This window comes from Vulpes vulpes, chromosome 6, assembly GCF_048418805.1.
Source record: "Vulpes vulpes isolate BD-2025 chromosome 6, VulVul3, whole genome shotgun sequence".
NCBI classification, from domain to species: domain Eukaryota; kingdom Metazoa; phylum Chordata; class Mammalia; order Carnivora; family Canidae; genus Vulpes; species Vulpes vulpes.
Genome location: NC_132785.1, coordinates 56,571,125 through 56,594,342, shown reverse-complemented (window position 1 = coordinate 56,594,342; position 23,218 = coordinate 56,571,125). Strand labels below are relative to the sequence as shown.

The following is a 23,218-nucleotide window of genomic DNA, read 5'->3' as shown; positions in this document are numbered from 1 at the left end:
GAAGAGAAATTCTGACACTAATCAGATTTAAGTGATAATTGTCAATTACCCCTTAACTTTGTATTGAGCAGCGAGGTTAAGGGAGTTTCTAGAGAGTTTTCTAGTCTCTTGAAAAAATTCTGTAATGAGATGTATGATGAGGTGATGGTTCTAGGTGAGGAGTTTTGAGATTATAAATTCCTTAAATATAAAGTAAAAGTTACAGCTTTATCTCTGATGCCAGAGCTTCACCCATATAGATATGAATTAAGTAACTATGACTTTGGTGTGTTTCTAGAGCAGTGGTTCTCGATAGGGGCGATTTTGCTCCCAAGCATTTGGCAATGCTTGCAGACATTTTTAGTTGCCAGAACTGGGGAGAGATGGGTGTGCTACTGGTGTTTCATGAGTAGAGGCCATGGAGCCTGGTGAACCTTGTACAAAATATAGGACAGGTTCCCCCCCTCCCCAACAAAGAATTTTTGCCCTAAATGTCCGTAGAAATGAGGCTGAGGCACACTGTGTGGAATAATTGTAAATAGTTTGATCTCAGTAGCTGTGTTGGTCCTTAGCTTTAAAATACCTCCCTTAGGAGTTGTTATGAGTCTGTCTGTCAATAACAGGAGCACTCACCAGAGCCCAGCTCCAGGCTTATACATGAAATTTGAAGCTGAAAATAAATATGGAGTGGTTGGGTTGGGAAAGGAAGTTAGTACAAAATTATAGCCTACTGGACTTGGGAGAAGAAAGACAAAATATGTATTTTAAGAATAAATAGGATAGTTCATTTTAGCACAACTTTTGCCCTTTTTTTCTTGGAAGAGGAACTTAAGAAGGTCTTTTCATAGTCAACCAACATGCTTTTAATCACTGTGAATAAGAGTATGTGTGACCTGAGTTGAAAGTGCCAGGATTGGAGGCACATGGGGTGTGCAGGACACTGGGTTGGGCAGTGGTGGGGTGCTGCACAGCTGGGGAGTTGCTGTCTGTTTAGGAATTTCAGCCTTGGATCCCTTACAACAGCCACTTTGCTCACCTTTTTTTGTAGGGTAGCAGAAAGGCTCTGATAGATTTTTCCATTTTTATGTGAAAAAGCCAGTTGCCCTCAGATCCTATTTGTGTTTTGAAACTCGGTCTGGTCTGTCTGTGAGCTTTCTGTGTGAGCTTTTTAGCTCAGGGACCCTGTGCGCTTCCCTAGCTAAGCATTTTCTGAGCTTTCTATCTTGTACAGGAGAGATCAAGAGAAATATAAACCGGTCAAATTAGGAAGAAACAAAGTGAAGAAAAATGAAAGGGTAGATATGAGGCAGCAATGAAATTAAATCCTGCCACCCAGGTTTTAAATTGCTAAATGTAGAGCTAGAGATAAAGATAGATAACAGAGATAATCAAGAAAAATTCCTTTTAACATTATCTACAATTTTTAAAAACTCCTCACTTGGAGTCTACAAAAAGAAAGGCCTGGGATCCCTGGGTGGCGCAGCGGTTTGGCGCCTGCCTTTGGCCCAGGGCGCGATCCTGGAGACCCGGGATCGAATCCCACATCGGGCTCCCGGTGCATGGAGCCTGCATCTCCCTCCGCCTGTGTCTCTGCCTCTCTCTCTCTCTCTGTGACTATCATAAATAAAAAAAAAAAAAAAAAAAAGAAAGGCCTCAGATTGCATTTCATCTGTATTTTGTCACAAAGGGCCAACTGGTTCAAAACAAAAAGGAGAGGGAATCATCTCAGGATTTAGATATGTTCACTTTCATGTTCTGCAAAATCTTTTATTGAATAACAGAAATGCAGACCTCTGATATTATCTCCACATATATTATTTATACAGTAGAAAATGCCAGACCCTAAACTCATGTCCAAAAGCAGACTTTATGTTGTACTTAAATCTGATTGGGCTTAAAAGGGTTGAAGCTTTACATTTAAGAAAAGAGTAATCATGATAAGAGGGTAGAAGAATGCTCTCTAAAATTTTAAAGGATTTTTTCCAAAGGATATCCTTATCTACATAACTGGTTGACAAAAGAATATTTTATTCAATGTCAAGATATTTAAACTATTGAAAGAGAAGAATTAAAAGACTATCCCCTCAGCTTAAGCTGGGTTCAGATACAGAGCTCAGGAAAAAAAAAAAAAAAAGAAGTTTTATTTCACGTTTAATGTTCAACAGAACTTCAATTTTTGCGTATTAAAAGATCTTCTGAGGTAAGGATAAACTTGCCATAGGACATATATCAGTTTCTAGATCTTATATGTAGTTAAAAAAATTAGCATGTTGAGATCCAAGTGCCAGAATGATATACTCACACGAATGGTCTTTTAAAGACATTACATGACACCTAAGGATCAACCAGCCTTCAAACTTCACCAAGCTTTGATGGTCACTGCATACAGTTTTTAGGAACTTAGTATTTATATGAGTAAAATTTAGTATATACCTTATGATGCTGCGGGAAGGGCTGGCTGCCCTTTATGTCTATAATCCTGCCCATTATGTTTTTCGCCTTGCCATTTTAAGAGATACCCTACCCTGTTCTCGTGTCTCAACGCTCACAGCGCCTCTGGAAGGAAAGTGAAGACGCATGATGATGATCCATCCTTTTGGTTCCCTAGGATATTTACTTAGAACAATGGCACCCTAGTATTGCCCACGTGAATGTGCACCGGACAGAGTATTTGGGTCATTAGAAAGCAGAGGAGGGAGACTGACAGAGTGAGTGGCCGGGGTGGAGCAAACCGCTGCCCAAAGCGACAGCTAGAGAGAGCCCGACAGCGCTGTGCTCGGGGTGCGCGCACCGGGGAGCTGGCTTCGGCGCAGCCTCCTGCTCCCGCAGCTCGGGTGGGAGTGAGGGGGGCAGCGGGCAGGGTCCTCGGGTAAAACGAGACCTTTGCCCACAGCATCGCTCTGCGCGAGGAGATCGAGGGGACCCCCGATTTCCCCAGCGCGTCTGCTGCTTTCCGTTCTCGGAACTCCGAGAGCCGACGCTAAGGGGCACCAGAGGCTCGGACTGCAGCGGCTGCCTCCTGGGCACCCCGGTAGCCCGCTCTGCGGAAGTCCTAGCGGCAGCACAGCCCCACTCAGTGGGGGCTGGGGTGCAGGCCGTCGGAGTGGGGGTCACGGGAGGTTGGGATGCTCCAGATGGGAGGAAGAATACTCCGCGGTCAAGACGTCGAGCCCGGAGCAGAGAGCAAGGCTGTGACACCCCCCTGCCCCCCGCCCCACGGCCGAGGTCTTCTTAACGGTTTTCCCCTAAGAATGTGAGGTTGCTCCCAATCTCCTATTACTTTGGGATGTGAACTGTGTCGCTGTAATACATACAGCCACAACTGTAGATGGAGATGCACACTGCGCGCACACCCTCTCTTCCAAACGCCGAAATCATTTGACAAAATAATTGGACACACTGGGAGCTGTCGATCTGCAGTTCTCTGGGGGTCCCTAGGCACACGCAGGGACCTCCCTAGCCAGTTCGCGTCTACTCCCCCTCCCCCGTCCTTTCCCGCGAAGTCCATCATTGCCTAGTTGCCAGAAGGCAGCACAGCCCCTCGCCCCGCTGGAAACCTCGAACCGCCCTCCCGCAGCTCGGACTTTCTCCGGAGGCAGAGTGGGAGCCGGAGATGCTGTAGGCATTAGCCAGCATCCTCGGCCGTGCGGGCCGCACGCTGACTTTGACCAGTGGCAACAGAAAAGAGGAAAACCGAAAGGTGGGGCGGGCGCCGGGCGCGCAGAAGCCCAGGCGGGGCCCGCGGGCACAGCCGCCCCCTCCGCGGCGGCCCGCGTGCGTCCTCGCCCGCTGCGCCGGGGCCCAGCCCGGTGCCACTGCGCCAGGATGGAGAGGTTTCGGCGCGGGAGGAGATGACGCAAAAGCCAGTGCTCCCCCCAAAAAAGTGTTTCTCCAGGACGAAGATGGCGGCAACTTAGCCGGGGACTGAAGATGACTGTGGCTCTCGGGAGGCCCAGCCCAGGCGATTCGGCCCCGAGGTCCGGGGGAGGCGGCGTCAGCAGTCGGAGCCCGGCGGCGGCGGCGCCCGCGGGCAGACCTGCGGCAGCGGCGGCGGCGGCGGCGGCGGCGGCGGCGGCGGCTGGAGCGCGGGGTGGGGGGTGGGGGGGAGGGAGAGCCCTGCCGGCGGCGGCTGCCCAGGCTCCGGACTCGGGGAGCGCAAGCGAGAAGTAGGAGCAGGCGGAGGAGAGAGCAAGGAGAAGGAAAGGAAGGAGGAGGAAGAGGAGGAGGAGGAGGAGGAGAGGAGCTGGGGAGGCGCTCCGGTCGCCGTCAGTGGGCAGCGGAGACGCGGCATGCCCCTGGCAGGGGAGAGCGGGCTGTGCTCAGCAGGGCCATGGGGACCCGCGCTGTGACCATGCCTGGGTGAGAGGAGCAGCGCCAGCCACCCCGCCACCTCCACCAGCATCACCTCCTGCACTCAGCTCACCACCGGCCACCAGCCCCAGCCTCCTCCGGCTGCCTCTCCTCCTCCTCTCTCTCTCTCTCTCTCTCTCTCTCTCTCTCCATTATTGTTTTCTACTCTACAGAGGATGGGGTCGGCTTATGACTAGGTCGGGAGCAAGTCAGATCTTCCTCCAAAGCTGGTAATATTTATGTAGGCAAAAAGAGAGAGACCAGAGGGAGAGAGAGAGAGAGAGAGAGAGAGAGAGAGAGAGAGAGAGAACACGAACCGGGAGGAGGGGATAAGGAAATTAAACCCTTTAAGTCAATGCATATTGTGGTGACAGCGGCACAGGAGCCCTCACGGTGGAGTCGGCCAGGGCTGTGCGTTCCCAAAATATGACCAGGGGTGCTTGGATGTGTCGGCAGTATGACGACGGCTTAAAAATCTGGTTGGCAGCACCCCGGGAGAACGAGAAACCGTTCATCGATTCAGAGAGGGCTCAGAAATGGCGACTGTCTCTGGCATCTCTCTTGTTTTTCACAGTCCTGCTCTCTGATCACTTGTGGTTCTGCGCCGAGGCCAAGCTGACCCGGACCCGGGACAAGGAGCAGCAGCAGCAGCAGCAGCAGCAGCAGCAGCGACAGCAGCAGCGACAGCAGCAGCGGCGGCAGCGGCAGCAGGAGCCCTCCTGGCCCGCGCTCCTGGCGAGCATGGGGGAGTCCTCGCCCGCCGCCCAGGCACACAGACTCCTCTCCGCCTCCTCGTCCCCCACCCTGCCCCCCTCCCCGGGAGACGGCGGCGGCGGCAAGGGCAACCGAGGCAAAAACAACCGGAGCAAGGCTCTTTTTCTAGGAAACTCTGCCAAGCCCGTGTGGCGCCTGGAGACTTGTTACCCCCAGGGCGCCTCCTCCGGCCAGTGCTTCACGGTGGAGAGCGCGGACGCTGTGTGCGCCAGGAACTGGAGTCGGGGGGTGGCGGCCGCGGGGGAGGAGCAGCAGGTGAGGGGGACGCATCCAACTCCGCTCTGGAACTTGTCGGATTTTTACCTTTCGTTTTGTAATTCCTACACACTTTGGGAGTTGTTCTCGGGGTTGTCCAGTCCCAACACTTTGAACTGTAGTCTGGATGTGGTGCTCAAGGAGGGCGGCGAGATGACCACTTGCAGGCAGTGCGTCGAGGCTTACCAAGACTACGACCACCACGCTCAGGAGAAATACGAAGAGTTTGAGAGTGTGCTCCATAAATATTTACAGTCGGAGGAGTACTCGGTGAAATCGTGTCCTGAGGACTGTAAGGTAGGAACAGTGGATTCTCTCCCCTCTCCCATCTTGCGTTTTTCTGTCTTGCTGTCTTGTGTGCGTTTTGGCCAAGATGTCTTCTGGAGTTTAAAAAAAAAAAAAATTTTTTTTTTTTTTTTTTTTTTTTTGACGCTGGTTTTGTTACTTCAGTTGTTTTTGTGGTTATAAGGGCCTGACTTGCTGCTTGAGTTGGGAATGCCTCGAGGATCGCTTGTGGACTGGTGCCTTCTTCTGGGAATCCTTGGAAGCTCAGGGAAGACCCTGGTGTTCTGAGCTCATAAAGCTGTTGCTTAACTATCTCTTACAGCTATGCAATTGGTTCAAACTCTGTTCCCTTTAAAAAAAAAAAATGGAATTTGGATGCAGCTTGCTAGGAAGACAGACATGGGACTGCATACTGATGACCCCAGATAAAACCAGACCCAGCGACAGGCGTGTATGGTTTGGCTTATGGACCTGTACACATGATTTCTCTGATAGTGACATTATTAAATTGGTTGACCAGAAGGACAATAGAAAGTGTTTGTAGTTGTTTATGCAGGAAGATGAAAAAGCGTTTTACCTGTTTTTACAGGGGCAGTTCTGGTTGTTTGCAAAGTGTGGAGGCCTACCTAAGCATATTTATTCACCAGAAGTTCCTGGTGTTCTCTTAGACATTTGTGTAATAATTGATCGGAGACTCACTACAAGTAGAAAGTTTTAATGAAGTATCTGGTGATCGAAGATGAGTGTTAGCTTATTTATCAGACATCTTATGTAATTAGCTTTAGTTTTCAGGATGCTCTTCAGAAAGGCTGAATGGCAAGCGCTAGATGCTGTGAATGAAATATACCGAACTCTTTAATAATGTGTATTATATTCAACCTCTTCCTGCTGAATACAATAAAGGGTATAATCCTTGCTGATTGACAAAGGAAAAGAGAATCCAAGTTTCTCAAGAAACGTCAATGTAATCCTGGGTGCATGTGCTAATAGGAGTGTTCCTGTCCATGGTGCTGAAATGAGATTTGCCTGAGATCTGTTGAAGATGAAGATACTGCAGTGACCTTTTAGTAGGAAAGAAATGATGACAGGGACTCAGTAAGCCTTTATGTTTCATTCCAAGAGTAATTTCTTAAACAACACAATAAAATAGTATTGCTTTTCAAAAGAAATAATACACCACATTCTCTTCCTTTCTCTTCACTACTCCCCCACACAGGAACAGGACAACTGTCTCTCTTCTGCCTCACTTTGTATTGGGGAAATGTAATGAAGGGCAATATGGATCAAAGGTTTGAGATACTTTGATGAGAGAACTGTGCTAAAAGATACCTGTTTAAAATGAACATAGTTCAAGAGCTGTATTTTACTTTGGTTTGATCACTTGTGCTTTTGACAATTAAGCTAAACTCAAACTAAACTTGCTTTGTCAACATCCTTTAAAAGACCAGAAACATATCTTCTTTGCGCATAGTAATATTGAGTTTACAACATTAATTTGGAATGCTACTTCACTAGATAAATGGATCTTAAACTTTCTACCTATTTTTCTTAACCATACCACAGTAACTCATGCCTGGAGATCAAAGTTATTCTTAATGGCAGAAGTTAATGACTAATGTTTATTGCATAGTTGTTTATGTTGACAAGATATGTTGCATCAGAATTGTAAAGATAAGGACATTAATTCCACTACTAATAAAAAAGGATACAAGGGCTTCAGTATAGTTATGTTTAAAAATGGCACCTTGTAATAATATGAATTTGCTTGCTTCTCTGAATGCAAACTTTTATAGAAATTTCTAGTAATTCCAATTTGTATAGATTCAGTATTTAAAAGATAGTCTCCATTGCCAATAGACTGCACCATATTTTCAAATAAACATGTCTAATATATCTTTGTTCAAATGCCCAGATTTTAAATATATATTAATGTTTCTTTTCACCTTGACCTGAAATAAATCTCAACTTGATATTTATATTATCATAGCTGTAAGGTAGAGTGTAGGTTAAACTAATTTATCATATTATAAGCTACTTCTGTATTGTGTTTCTTTATAAAAGAATCATCATCACCTGTACACACAAAGGCATATTATAAAAATATTAAATCCTTTTTAGCAAGATTTCTTCCTCACATAGAAAATTAAATACAGACATTAAAAAAAATAAATACAGACATTTGAATTTTTCATTGCCATAACACAGAATTTATTACCCATGATGTCTTGTAAGCCATTTCTTGGTTGTGTGATTTTGGCTGATTTGTCAATTTGACATTTATTCCATAATAACTGTTTTCAAAAATTACAGTTTCAAATTTAAGGTGTCAGTGTTTTTGGCTAATAACTCATAAGTTGAGAATTTGGTTCCTTAGTTTAATGTATGATGTCTTTATGATTCTCCAAAAGTCACAAACATATCCACATACAAATTATACTACATGGCTAAAAATGCTACTTGTACACATTTTAAGGATGTGTCTGAGTTCTTTCTAAATACAGTTATTTCAAACATACTTACATTTATTAAAAGAAGATTATCATCAGGGACCTTGTCAAAATATACATTCTACGCAAAATCTTCCATGTTTTATGGTAGCTGCAAAGTCCTAGGTTACATTAAAAGTAAATGCATTATATTTCTTGCATTGGTAATATATTCATGAAAAAGATGCAATTTTGATACTCTATAAACATATTTTAGAACTAAAGGTAGAATATATTTAGTCATATTAGCTATACAAATTGTTATAATTCATATTCTAGGAGAAATATATTAACTTTATCATACCCATATATAATCAAATGACTAAAGCAGTGATTTCTAAGTTTTAAAACTTAGGGCATGTATTATTACCTTATAGTTTTATAATCTTCACTTCATTAAGATAAATGACACATGGCGTATATGTATAAAATTAGAATAGATCAAATTTAATTTTTATTTAACTTTCTTGAAAAGCTTTTTGGCCCATTATGCAAAAAACAAAACAAAACAAAACAAAACAACAACAACAAAAAAACCAAACAAAAACAAACCCTTAATGTTGATCTAATACAATCATAATGTCTTGATTGAGTCCAAAGTAATTAAAGATAAAATACAGCTTACATTTACATTAGCAAGCGTTTGTATTGCAGCATATAATAGAAAAAATTGGTATCCAAGAATATTTCCTAATATTCTAAAAAATAACTGGTTTATTTTTTTTGAAGGAAATACACACATTTGTCTAGGAAGTAATTTATAAAAAAATAAAGAACAAAACCCATTGCATATATCATTTATATTATAGCATTCAAACTGCTGTACTAAATAAATCAGGTAGCAAAAATTATGACAGTAATTTTTCTCTGTAGTTTGTAGTGTTGTTCAAAATAATGTTTTTGATATTCTTCTTTAAGAAGAACCTAACAAATCTGTAAAAACCTTCAAGTTGGGTGGTGGTATTAAAAAATACAATATTCTAAGTTACAAAATTACATATGCATGTTTTTAATTTGCTGAAATTTTTTATCTAAATAAAAATCTTCTGTTAAATATGCCATTCTTTAGCCCCTAAGTGTTCTTGAAGATGTATATTATAAAAACTTGTGATACTTAGGAAATATAAGTTTCTTGGGTGAACAGGTGAACTTTTGTTACTGCTAACTTTATTTACTTAGTATACCTTAATACAGATGGTCAGTGAAAACAGGTTTGAGATTAGATTCTAACATAAATCATTAAATCCTCTGTATTTTAGTTCTGTCAGCACTTAGTCTAATCTTTATACTCTCACGAATATAAGCATTCTCATATTTTTATTTCTATAATCTCATATTAAAGCAGATTTTATTGCCTATTTTTATTTAACAATCACTGACCAAAAAGGTAACCCTGCCAGGGTTAAGCATATATGACAGTTGTGATACCTGAAGCTTTCTGCATTGTTTGCAAGAACCACTCACAAACAGTAACCAGTTTGGTAACGGAATTTAGGTTACATAATGTGCAGTTTGGAAAAAAGGCATTTCTTAAGTTCTTATTTATTTTGGTGTCATGCACTATAGATTCTTAAAAAATAGTTTTTTAAAAAGAAAATCAAATATTTAACAATTCTTTCCACTAAAATATTATTTTGCTGTTAAGTGCTATTGTATGTATTATGACACTGTTCAAAAGTGTAGAATACATCTACAAATACAACTCTTTTATATTTAACCACTTTATTATTTTCAAATCTGTAAAATCAAATAGCCTAACCATGCAGATGATCACTTTAACCATTAATAAGGCCATTTATAAGGTCAAAGCCACTACCATAATCATTTTTATGACCCAGATTTTTTATTATATTTTTGCTCCACATACAACTACTGATTTATGATCTGTGTTTTTTTTTTTGTGTGTGTGTTTTATTTTTATAAGGAAACAACCCAAATTTTATCTTAATGTTGTTTTATAGACTAAAGAATGAATATTTTTACTTTGAACTGATAACTGGGTCAAATTGACAGCTATATAGGGCATAACCACAAAGTTTCAATAATTGCTGTTTTACACTCGTTTAATCACTTTAATTAGATGAAGATGATGTCTGCATATGCAAGGTGAATTAAAATATGAAGGAAAGGAGATCAAACAACACTTTGACTCTCAGGCTCCCCCATATATAGATCATAATACATTAAGATATATTTTCTTGCTAGATTGAATATGCAAGAACAAATATACAGATAGCTATTTCAAAGAAGAAAACATTTTGGTTTGAATTATCTGACCTATTGCTTAATTTCAATTCTTAGTTGCCTGTTTAAATCTTCATCTCATCTTCTATATCAAAAACACATTAATTCAGCCCCAAACATTTTTTGTCATTTATTTTATATTGATTTATACTGCAAGATGTTTCTTCAATATCAGTAAACATTTAGTCTAGATCAATGGTCCATGGGGTCACATTGGCATATCCTGGGCGACTCTTTGAAGAAACTCTTAGTCCCAAAAGAGATTCTAAGGAATTTCATTGGTTTGGCTTGTGTTATTGGCTTGGGATCTCCAGTTTCCCTGGTGACTCTCGTGTGTGGCAAAGGTTGAGAACCACTGTTCTATTTGACAGTGACAGCTCCAATGCAAGGACCTTCTAGTTCCTGTGCTTCTATAATACATAATAATCTCATTTGCTCAACTGATGAGAATGGAACTCAGATATTTTTGAAAAGTTGTAGAAGCAACAGAACATAGCCAGAGGGCAGGGAGCAAATATATAGTAACTAGGATGAGGAAGTAGATGAAAAGTGAACCAACTGGATGAAAGTTTTAAGGGATATGACCAAAGAGAACGCGGAGAGAAGGAGGTGGATTCAGAAGACCAGAGTCTTGAATGTTTAAGGAGGGCGCTTTGGCTGTGACTATTCTTTATTTTAGGTAGAACTGAGTCATCATACTTCTGTTTGGTAACGGGCTGATAATATGACTGCAGAAACTGAATGATCGTCTTTCTGAGCCTGACTGATAAAGTATTAGATTAGAGGAGCTCCAGCCTTATTTTTGTCTCTAATTTTAGTCTATATAAATGGCCAAAATTTAGACTTTTTAAAAAGTACATGGTTGGTTTTAAGAGAAAATCTTTTGCTTTTCATAATATTTTGCATGATTTTGTCCTATTCTTCATCTGTTCACTTTATTAATCCTAGGAAGTCACTAATTGTTTTTTTTTTACTTTCCTTTAATTGTAATGATGAGACATATTTTTAAAACTTATTTCTATATTAGTATGATAACTACATGAAATTCATACAGTTTTTTTTTTAAAGTACAAAAGCTAAGTAGTCACAGATTATGACAAAGCTTAGTTTAGGAATTAGTTTTAAGAGGATCTTATTATTTTGTTTGGAAGTGATTATAATACCAATAATATTTTATTTTATAACATTTTAGATAATAAGTTACTGTGAAACATTAAATCTAAGTTTTAATCTAAGAAAAAATTAGATGATATTACAATGAAATAATGGAATTTCTTTAATGAAATGTAAATTTACTCTGCTTCCTTAAAACTGAAAACAAAAGATGATTAACATTTGCCTTTATTGTAATAATTGGTTACTGATTTATAGTATGTACTGTATTGGAATACATGAAAATATTTCCTTCTTGGCTGTTGAAAGTGTTAAAAGGTAATAGTTGATCCCTCCCCCACCTCCAATCACCTCTCAGGAGTCGGTTTCTACATTAAATCATTTATAAACAAAATGATGTATAAGTTACCACAGATGGTAAAAAAAAAAAAGTCTTGCAAAAATATAAATTTAATATCTGTTTAAACACTGTTACTGAGTTTAGCAGTGACAGTAGCATATTCACACATAATATGTGATAGGTGAATGCAACAATTAGTTCTATGGAAATGCATGGGGATTCTGTATGTCAGCTCCTCCATCCTGCACAGGAGGGAAAATGGGCTCTAGTCAAAACTGTGTATAAAGATTCCTTGGTTTTCTTACTTTTCTCTCAGTGTACCTTCTTCTTATTACCTGGCAGAGTCTCCTGGCATCTAGAAGTGGCATTTCCAAGGCCTGTGTCTCATGGGAAGCCCAAAGTTCAGGACTCTTTGCATCTCTACTGTCATCAAAAATGATCAGTCTCTTTCTTACTAAACCATCACTGACTTTATTTGAAAAGAAGATTGAACTAAGATGTAAATCGTTGATCGTGACAATGTATTAGCTCTCACAGAAAATGATTTGAATCACTCATAGATTTAAGTGCTTGGAACAAGCTTCAGCAGTAGCAGTTTAATAACCTTTAGAGCTTATTAGAAGTCAGAAACTTGTCTAATTCGTTTAATCTTTACATCATTTCTATATGAGGTAATATTATCACAGATTTTATCGATGAGTAAAGCGAGGACAGAAAGTTAACTATTCCAAGGTCAAACAGCTGAGCAGAGTGTTAAAGATCAAGTTCACAAAAAAAAAAAAAAAAAAGATCATGTTCACTTTGTTACTTTAATGCATTTTCTCTTTTTCTTTTAGTATGAGCTTTATCAACATACCAAAGAATGGGAAGATTAGTATGATTAGCCCGCACATACTTTCACATAATTTAACGACTGTTAAAGATCTTGCTGTGGGAGATAGCTCTGGGGAGGTGTCTGTGCTCCATTGTGAAGGACTGTATATCCCCTGCTAAGGCCTAGGAATTTTATTTTCTGTGTGAAGAAATATCAGAGAGGAATTTTAATCAAATGGGATTCATTTGGGAAGCTTTTTTTTTTTTTTTTCAAAAATTAGCTCTGGCAGCAATGTGACAATAGGTTGGGAGAGGGTGAAGTAATGCCAGAGAGACCGATTCAGAATATGCTGTCTTCTGTAGGGGTAATAGGATGGCTCCAAATCAGTACTCTCCAACAGAACTTTCTATGATAAAGGAAATGTTTTTTATTCTCCACCCTGTCCAATATGGTAGCCCCAAGCTATGCGTGCTACTGAGCAGCTGAAATGTGGCTAGGATGAATGAAGATCTGAATTTTAAATTTTATTTAAATTTAATTATCCTAAATTTAAATAGCCCAGGATCTAGTGGCTACCATGTTGGGCAGAAAATTCTAAATGACGACAGGGGCCATGGAAGTGGAGAAGAAAGGCCAATTCCAGAGACTTTTCTCAGTCCAATCTTACCAACTGTAGAGGAAGGATATGATTCAAGATTTATAAAGGGTGAGATTACAGATGTTGATACCATTGAAAGAAATACAGAGGAAAGAACAAGTTGGGATTGACATCATTGAAAGAAACAAGGAGTTCATTTTTGTAGATAATGATAGCAGAAGATATCCAGCAGATAGCATGCCATGTGAGTTGGTTGAGGAAGTTTGGTTGTGAAGCTCACTCTCCACATGGAGGTTTGATGTGGGAAGCTGTGGACAGAGATTAGATGACCTAACAAAAACAAATTATATAGAAAGAAGGTTAAAGGTGAATCCTAAAGAAGAACAACATCTAAAGTTTTGGGCAGAAAAGGGACCAGGAAAGGAGACCGAGAAGCACAAGGAATGAGAGTGAAGATATGAGGGAGAATGAGAATGGGAGTGGGAGATGAATATACAAGAGAGAAGGAGAGGGAGAAGAATAGGCAGAGGGAAGGGAGAATGAATCATGGGAATGTGATAATCTGAAGGGTAAAGGGAAGGAGTTTAAGAAAGATGCAGAATCAGTCAGGAGTGTCTTATCTTGCAGAAAGGACATGCGGGATGAAGCCTAGGCGTAGGTCACTGGATTTGGCCATTAGTTGTTGTCGACCTTACAAGAGTAGTTTCAATAGATTGTCAGGGAGAGATGTCAAATTGTGATGGATTAAGGAATGAGTTGGAGCTGAGATAAAGACTAGTCTTAATGACTCTTCCTTAGGAGAGAAAAGAGAAAGAGAAAGGAACAGGTGGAGAGATGTGAATTTATTTATTTATTTATTTATAAAATGATTTTATTTATTTATTCATGAAGAAACAGAGAGGAGACAGAGAGACGGAGAGACACAGGCAGAGGGAGAGGCAGGCTCCATGCAGGGAGCCTGATGTGGGACTTGATCCTGGGTCTCCAGGATCATGCCCTGGGCAGAAGGTGGTGCTAAACTGCAGAGCCGCCCAGGCTACCCAAGGGAGATGTGAATTTAAAGAAATATTTTATGTTGAAGTAAACTTGAGGATATTTGTAGATTATGATCTAGGACCCCGATGGGAATATGAGATAGAAAGTACCAGATTCAGAAAAAAATTAGTGGAGGCACCAGATCCCAAAGAAAAGGTGATGGGCTCCCATCTATTCTTAGCCTTGGGGAGGAAGAGAGGTTGTATCTGTGCATTCTGCTATACAACTCAGATCCTTTATTTTGTTATATCTTAAACAGGATAAATGCTTTAATTTCAGGATTTCAGAAAATAAAAAGAATTTGTCATCTTGAATATGCTTTTTTTTTGGTATTTTTTTTTTATTGGAGTTCGATTTGCCAACATAAAGTATAACACCCAGTGCTCATCCCGTCAAGTGCCTTGAATATGCTTAAATGAAGTAGGAAATTCATTTTCAAATAATACAAAATAATGACTGTAAATAGCAACAATTATATAATACATGTTACTATAAATACTTTCTTTAGGAATGTGTTGGGCTGAGGTTTAATTGTATATTTAATCGTGTATTAACCCACCAAATTAAATATAGCTATCTCTTTATAGAATTTCTTTTAAAAATATTGAAATAGAAATAAAAAGTAATTTTAAACCTAATAGAGAATGTCATAAAATTATTAAAAGGACAATTGAAGATAGCCTGGATTCAGCCCTCAGATTCACCATTTATTAGTTAGTGACATCACCCTAGTTACTTAAAATTGGGATTTTAGTATCTCTTCTATAACATGGTTACAAGGAAGAAATCAGGAGACTCCATACATATTATTATATCCAACCTAAGGCTTGATGATGCCCAATAAATGGGTAACAATTCATTAAAAACCACAGGGGGAAAAACATGAAAAAATCTATAAAATTAACATAGTCTTCACTTGAGATCGCATCGAAATTGTCTGGGAAACAATACCCATTTACAAGAGTTTTATAAGCAGACTTTGCATCTTGGTTGATAAAATTCTCAGTTTTATTACTTCTACATGCTTCTCTAGAAAGGTGAATAAATTATTGAACAATGCTATCGGAAAACATAAGTTCAGCTGGAGTGAAAACATTCCATTCTTAAAGCTTGAAGTTTTTCTCTATTTTAGATTAAAAATTAATTTAATTAATGTGCTGGGTTTTGGACTATGTGGATTCCCTTAGGTTACCCCAGAAGGATTTGAGCCATCTTATGCAATTTTTTGAGAGGACATTTGGAGAAACCATTATAATGATCTTCCGTCTCTTGGTTAAAAAGATAAATCTTGGGGAAGGTTCTGTGTTAGGTAGTTTGTAAGGCATTGCAAAGTCATGCCTTCAAAATCTATTTTAAAAGATAAGGCCCTTTGCCCTGCCCTCTAAATATTTGGCTCTGTTTTTGTTTTTTGTGTCCCTGTTATTTTCTGCTCTGACCCACATTTACCCACTCAGCCACACTTAATATTTTTATTGATTGGGGAGTGAGAGGAAGTTTAGGTAAAAGATTTTTTTGATATTGAACCAGAGCTAGTAGACAAGGCAAACATGGCAGGTGCCACGACATAGAAGACTGAATGAGGAGAAGACTAGGCTATGCTCCGTATGTGGGAACATGATTACCCTGAGAAAGAGAAGACACGGGGTGACACAGCAAGATTCTTTAACTAGATAAAAATCAGCGTGTGGGAGAGGGGGCTCTTATTATCCAGTACTTTATGTGGCTCTAGGGTGAGAATGAGGCTCTATACATAGGTGTTTTATGCAGGAATATCTCTACTCCCTATAGGGAAGAGTGTTCTATTAAAGGGTACAATGGAAGAACTTGCCTGAGGAAATCAGAGCACATTGCTACAGAAGATGTACAAATGGGATGGGAGTTATCTGCCATGACCCTACAGGACATCCTGCCTGTGTGTTGCAGGTTGACCAGATGATTGTAAATATCCCATCCAACAGCCTTTGGCATAAGATGAGGCACCCAGAAGTGATAGGTTTACACAGTGAGCTTGTGCTTATTGCTAATCTCTGTCAAAGAAAAAATTTCTTACACAGAAAATATAACTGTTTTCCTAGCCTAGCACCTCACTCATAGTAATACTTTGCTTTAAAAAAAATGAAAGTCCTGACAATATCAATGTTAAATTATTTCTCTGGTTCCTGTTTATATTGTTATTGGTCTGAATAACTTTAAAAAAGAATGAATCAACTACATATGCTTACCCTGAAGATGTATAGGAATGGAGTTAGACGATAGAGGAATTTTTTTGTTGTTTTTGCTGATTTGCAGAAACACTCGTTATCTTCTGATTACAAGCATATCCTTCCCTGTAATAGACTGTCACACATGACTCAGCACATGGTCAGACTGGGTAGAAGAAGGTGGGCAAGACATTGGGCAAGACAGTGTGGGGCACCTGTGCTTTCTCACACCATGGCCTCAGCCCAAGTCCAAGGGAAGTCGTGGGGAAAGAGACCACATGCAAATGTGAATGGTCTTGCTGGCCACTGGAGCTGTGAGTCTCTGCAACCAATCTGCTCTGTGGAGGGTTGGCCAATTAAAAGGTTTCAGATACGTTCTGTTTGTCCCATGAAGTGTCTCCATATATATTGAAAATTTAAAAGTTGCTTTCTCTATTGGTTTTGCAGTGCTTCTTTTCATGCATTAACTCACCCCGTATCTGGTTCTTTGGGGACATTATTACCAGAAGCAAAATCGCTGTATAAAATTCCCCACTCTTGTAGAATGGTACTCAATATTTATTAGGTTTTTACCTTAAATAAGCCCTATTCTGGTGATGCAAGCATCTTATTTCCCACAACAGTCCAACATCATGGACAAAACTAGCATTCTCAGCAAATAGGGTGACAGTGACTAAGAGTTAGAGAGGTTAAAGAATATGATGCTGAAGTTCTCACAGTAGATGTGGTGTAGCCAGAGTTTACACCTAGTAGCTTAATCTCAGAGGTTTAATTTAGTTATTATATTACGTTGTCCACTCTGCCATAAATTGTTGTTCATGTCTAGTTGTTTTTTTGTTTTTGTTTTTTTTTTAAGGGTTGGGATTATGGGTGGGAAGTAGCGGGAATAGATGGAATGTAAAGTTCTTTGGCACATAAAAAGAAACACAACACACTTCATCCAGATTTCTTGTTGCTGCAGCAGCTTTGTGTGGGGAATAAACAGGGGCCTAAAAGTTAGAATGGCCAAGATACAAATTGCTGTTCCCTCGGATCCTTTGAGATAGGGGCACTTCTATCTAATTTGAGGGAACACTGAGAGGAGGAGCAGAGCATTTTACAGGATAGTAAAATGTAGCTGGCCAGTCGTCTTCTCAGCTGAAGCCACTCTGAAAGGAGATGATTGCTTCTTACCGCACAGCAGCGCCACTTGTCCTACTATTTAGACACTGAGCTCGTAGAAAACATTGACAAGTTTGTCCTTCTAATCTAGTAATTAGCTTCTAATCAAAACTGTCCTTCTAGTTCAGATCAGCTGCCTGATAGAGATCTTGAATTTAGTTTCCATAGGGGCATTTTTAAAAGCACTGTTTTATGTTTAACCTTGGGAATCATAGAGACCCTACTTAGATAAAACCTGTGATCGTCTGTATGAAGAGAAACAAATGTTTTTAAGAAGGGCGATCTGAATCTTAAACCACTTAGAAACAGGATTTCTCCTTCCCCGTAGTGAAAACTGGGCTGACAGCCAGGAGCCATTGGGCAAGACAGTGTGGGGCACCTGTGCTTTCCTGACACCATGGCCTCAGCCCAAGTCCAAGGGAAGTCGTGGGGAAAGAGACCACATGCAAATGTGAATGATCTTGCTGGTCACTGGAGCTCTGAGTCTCTGCAACCAATCTGCTTTGTGGAGGGTTGGCCAATTATGACAAGTTTCAGATACGTTCTGTTTGTCTCATGAAGTGTCTCACTATATATTGGAATTTTAAAATTCACTTTGGAAAAATGAATCCTTCCATTTCACTTTGGTTTAGAATTTTTTAACTTTTCATTTTTATTCAATGTGTCTGAAAAATTCCAATGAAGAGGAAGGAATTCAAATCTGAGTAAACAAAATCCTTGTGGGCATAGTTTGATTTCAATGATAAATATACATTGTGTTTTCACCTGCTTAACCATGGACTTGATTGCCTTCTTCAGTTTATTGGTTAAGATTATTAAGATAATAAATCCACTCTTTAGGTATTTTGACATTTTTTGTTCTTATAACTTAATGGATGAAATAGGTCAATCATGTATGATACACTATTTTACCTCCCAAGAGTCAAAGGAGGCTATCTATCTGTCTATCTATCTATCTATCATTTTTTTTTTCAAAAACAAGCATACTTACTATAAGAGTACATGAACTTTCTTGTTTGTTGATTTGGTCTTTGACAAATAATTTTCTTAAATTCAAATACTTCAAAATCTGAGGGAAGTTAACAAAATCTCTTGGTATTTATAGTCCCGTCTTTAATCTTACATTTCTTTTTTTTTTCTTTAAAGATTATTTATTTATTTATTTATTTATTTATTTATTTATTTATTTTTCATGAGAGACACAGAGAGAGAGAGAGAGAGGCAGAGACACAGGCAGAGGGAGAAGCAGGCTCCACACAGCGAGGGAGCCCGATGTGGGACTCGATCCTGGGTCTCTGCGATCACACCTGGACTGAAGGCAGCGCTAAACCACTGAGCTACCTGGGCTGCCCTAATCTTACATTCATATTAAGAACTTGAACTTTTTCATAATAGAAATCTAAAATGTTTCCTTAAAGCTTTGAGAATTAAAAATTTTTTGATGTTTCTCAATTTCATAAAGGCAGAGATTTTTTTTTAAAGGTCTTAGTCACAAGAGCAAGTTTTAACACTGACGAGGCCATCTGTCTTTGTCGCTGTTGCGTGGTCCAGATGGGCAGCACTGCAGATGTGTTAGCTGGAGAGTTCACTGTCCTTTCGTTCCACTGCTTGAGTATTGGGGCTGTCAGCTTTTCCTTGCTTCCACTTGGCTGTGTCCACACAGGAAAAGGAAAATAAGATCAATAAATAACTACAATTAAGACAAATACAGATTCCCAAAGATTTGAAATGCTGTTTTGTTACTCAACTTTTTGGGCTAATCATCTTTGTCAAAAATATGATGCATCCCTACTGAGGAAATGATGCTTACTTCTCCAGTGTTGCACATTAATTGGACGGATGTTTAATTTTCTCATGGCATCTGCTTTAAACAGAAAAGTGCAAAAGCTAAGCAGTGCAAATGTGTGTTTCTTTAATGACTTGATTATATTAATAATACTAAAACAGTACAGCTAAAGGCATTATACGGCACTCAACAATTTCCTTTTTTCCAAGTCAAGACTAGGGTAGATGAGGAATTGTAGAAGAGTTAACTTATGATACATACAGTTCAGGGGAAAAAATCGTATCATCATCCAAATATATTTATTTGTCTTAATGGCCTGATCTTTGAAATACATGGGTTCAGATGAAGTAGCTAAATTCATGCTACCAACAGACCAAGGAAAACATGCAATTATATTTGAGAGTTCCCATTTTCTACCTTTGACCAGTTACTACAGTTTACTCTTGTCTGTGTAGCGCTGTCTCCATTCTGGGCTATTTTAATCAATTCCCATCCTACATTTTAAAAAATACCATGATAATATATAATGCATTTAATATGATAAGTTATTAAGGGTAGTTTCCCAAGCAGCTGTCCAGCCAAGTTCCTCTGACTTCTCCAATAAATGATTAAGGGTTGTCCTCTAGGGTTGCTGTTCCTTGTTGTGGAATAAGCAGGTGAATCAGTGGGGCCAAAGAAGCATCGGCACTGAAGAGAACGCGTGCATTTTCTCAGAATGATCACAACAATTATTTGCAGTGGATATGATAATTGTCATCCAGATGCATTAAAGGATATTGCATAAAGAACATTTTAATAATTTAATTTGTAATCATTGTCTCTGTGACTGCATTTTGTTATACAAATTTTATGTACTATATAGGAAAAAAACTGTATAGAGACAAATGAATATTACTTTCTAAAAGTGGATCTTTAGTGGAGACTGTTGTTGGATAGTCTGAGCACTATTATTATATGGCAACAGTAATTTAGACACCGAGATAAAAGATATCCCACAGTGCACCTAGTTAAAAAAAGAATAAATAATCAGACATTTCATCATGTGTGACTCATAAGTGGACATGCAAAAAAAGTAAGAAATTTATATATAAACAGGGTAATTATTAAAGCAAGGGAAGGAAGGAATACGAGAGAAAATGCAGGACAACAGTTGCTTTCCACTCCCCCTGCCCCCATGCACAGGAATGAGAGCAAGATTAAAGCCATGTAAATATCTTAATCCAAAAGCTGTTGTGCTCATAATGTGTTCCTGAAAGAAAACAACCTTGGCAACAAATTTTCTTTTTCATATGGTCCCACTTTCAACGTATAAGTGAACATTAGATTTTCCTCAGAGTCTTGAAATTTGGACCATGCCGCAACTCGCTTACAAAAACTTCATGGTTTTTCTGTTCAAATACAGTAGACTGTAAGATAATTATAAAATATGGTGTTTGATATCTTTGTCACTGAACAACAGAGGTATTTATATGGGAACTATAAACAGAGTATTTTATTTGTACATGCTTCTTTATGGGTAATTATGGGTTTGAAAAGTCAGAAACAGCAGTGTGATTACTCCATAGCTCGCAGTGGGGCTGTGTGAGTCCTTAATCTGGCCACGTAAAGAAAGAAACAGCTATTCATCTCTGAACCTTTCCAGAGAAGCAATTTTTAAAATCCGAGGCTGCTTCCCAAATTTAGAAAACTTCAGAAAAGTATATCACTTTTTGGTTCTGCTGGTGAATTTATGAATTTTAGGAAACTGGAAGGATACTGCAGCTTGATCGAAGTGCATCAAAGTCAGGAAGAGATTGAAAGAGAAAATATTCCACTTGATAGAAAAAAGCAAGAGAGACTATTTGACAGCATAATGGAAACTTTTTCATCAATCCTCCCATAAAAATGACGATTTTTTTCTTTATTACAAGATCTTATTCAGATATTTAACTAGGATGTTCAGAGCAGCAAAATTATTATATTACCTGAGAAATCATCCAGACAGTTCAAACAGTTCCAAAAATTCAAATTGTTCATAGGCAAATGTTTTAAAATAATACTTTCCAAACATTGTTCTTATTACTTCACATTATGAAATGATCTAGAGTGTTAGAAATAAAATAAGGAAGAGGCTCAACCCCTAATGGCCAATCATGGGCTTTGGTGGAAAGTCTATTCTGTGTATTTTTTTGATACTCCCCCAACTAAGAGGGTGCAGGCATGCCCTCCCTTTGGATCTAGGCATGCTTGTGGCTGCTTCATACAAAAGACTGGGGCATAAGTGATGCTCTGGAACTTCCATGGTAGCTGATAGATGGCCATGCATTCTTAGTCCTGTTTTCTACGACACATATTCTGGAGGGTTTGAGCTATCATATAAGACGTTCAAGTACCCCCAGACCAACCCACTATAAGGAAGCCCAAGGCATATAGAGAGGTCAGGGTGGGCTTTCTTGTAGACAGCCTCAGTTAAAGCCAGACTTTGTGTTGTCCCAGGCCAGGTTCAGACTTCTGGGTGAAACCTCCAGATGAGGCAGATGCCAGCCACTCTAAGTCACACAGAACCCCTCGGATCTTCTCCAAGCAGCAGACTCTTTAGAGGGAAGAAAAGCTACCTCCTTTATGTAGTTTAACTTCCTGATCCACAGCATCTTAGACTGTAATAAAAGGGTTGTTGTTTTAAACTACATTTTTGGGTGGTATGTTAGGCAGCAACGAACTAAATGTTGTTCAGTAATTGTTGAATGATTCTCCATTGTGTGAGAGATTCCATTGAATAAAACTAATGAAAGTGAAAAAAAAAAAACCAACAAACAACTGATGTGGCCTCATTTTTTTATTGAATTTTTAAATTCATTTAGCAGTATATACTCATGCATTGACTCTTGTGCACAATTCATCATCTGAGGAATTAGGAGACATATGAAAAGATACAATACCTGTGAGCAGGTTGTGTACAATGTAAGTGAAAAGATACAGTTTGACACTGAATATATGAACAGTGCCCTGAAGGGATATAGCACACTCCTCTGGGAATTCAGATAGACCAACTTCTTACTTCTTTCACTGGCTTTTTACTAACATCTTTCACTGTTGCATCCTTATGTGGCAAATAAAATGTAAATTAACTGTTCAATCAAAATATATCTGCTGAAATTTTTGAAAGAAGCAATTTTAAAGGCTGCATTATTTGGAATATTCTGTTGAAATCTTTGTATTTTAAATTTTTTTTAAAGCTAAGAAACCATAATGAATGGGTCCTCTTGAAACTGAATTATTTACTGTGCATTTAAAGCATTTAAGCGTTAGATTATACTGATACTCTCTCATCCACTGAGTTTCTACTATTCTGTAGGAGAAAGTAGTTGCAGTTTCATGAACATGTTATAATATCACCTTTTTGTTCTTGCACCTTCTCCATAACTTTGGAATATTGTAAACAGCATTTGCACAAATTTGCACATTCAATTTATCTGAAAATTTTTGGGAAGCATTAAAGGCTAATAATATTCATAGAAATCACAAAAGAAAACTAGGTATGGTACAGTCAGTAGCAAGTGGCATCATTTAACCATGAGGTAGAATATGAAGTGGTGAGCAATTGTCATGAAAGCACCAACTAGTTTTCAGAATGACTTACTAGACTTTTTATTCAATGGAGTGGTTGCCGTTTTCCGTGGATTATTCCAAAAATGAAGTCATGCATTAGATTTCTTTTTGAAGTGTAAGTTGAAGTGAAACAGCTTGAGTTTATTTTTCTTGATTTGCAAAAGAAAAAAAAAAAGGAGGGATTTCTGTTGTATTAGTTATCTATTACT

General features: G+C 39.1%; 1 protein-coding gene across 2 annotated transcripts in view; it reads left to right on the top strand.

Moving 5' to 3' along the window:
* The first annotated feature begins 2,768 nt into the window (after nucleotides 1-2,768).
* The window catches only part of NALF1 (NALCN channel auxiliary factor 1), a 621,288-nt gene continuing 600,838 nt past the window's right edge, over nucleotides 2,769-23,218 (top strand). For both annotated transcript variants that reach the window (XM_026008874.2, XM_026008875.2), the window contains exon 1: nucleotides 2,769-5,655. In XM_026008874.2, coding sequence (XP_025864659.1) covers nucleotides 4,756-5,655 — 900 coding nt within the window. In that variant the 5' untranslated portion in view covers nucleotides 2,769-4,755. The remainder of the gene's footprint in view (nucleotides 5,656-23,218) is intronic.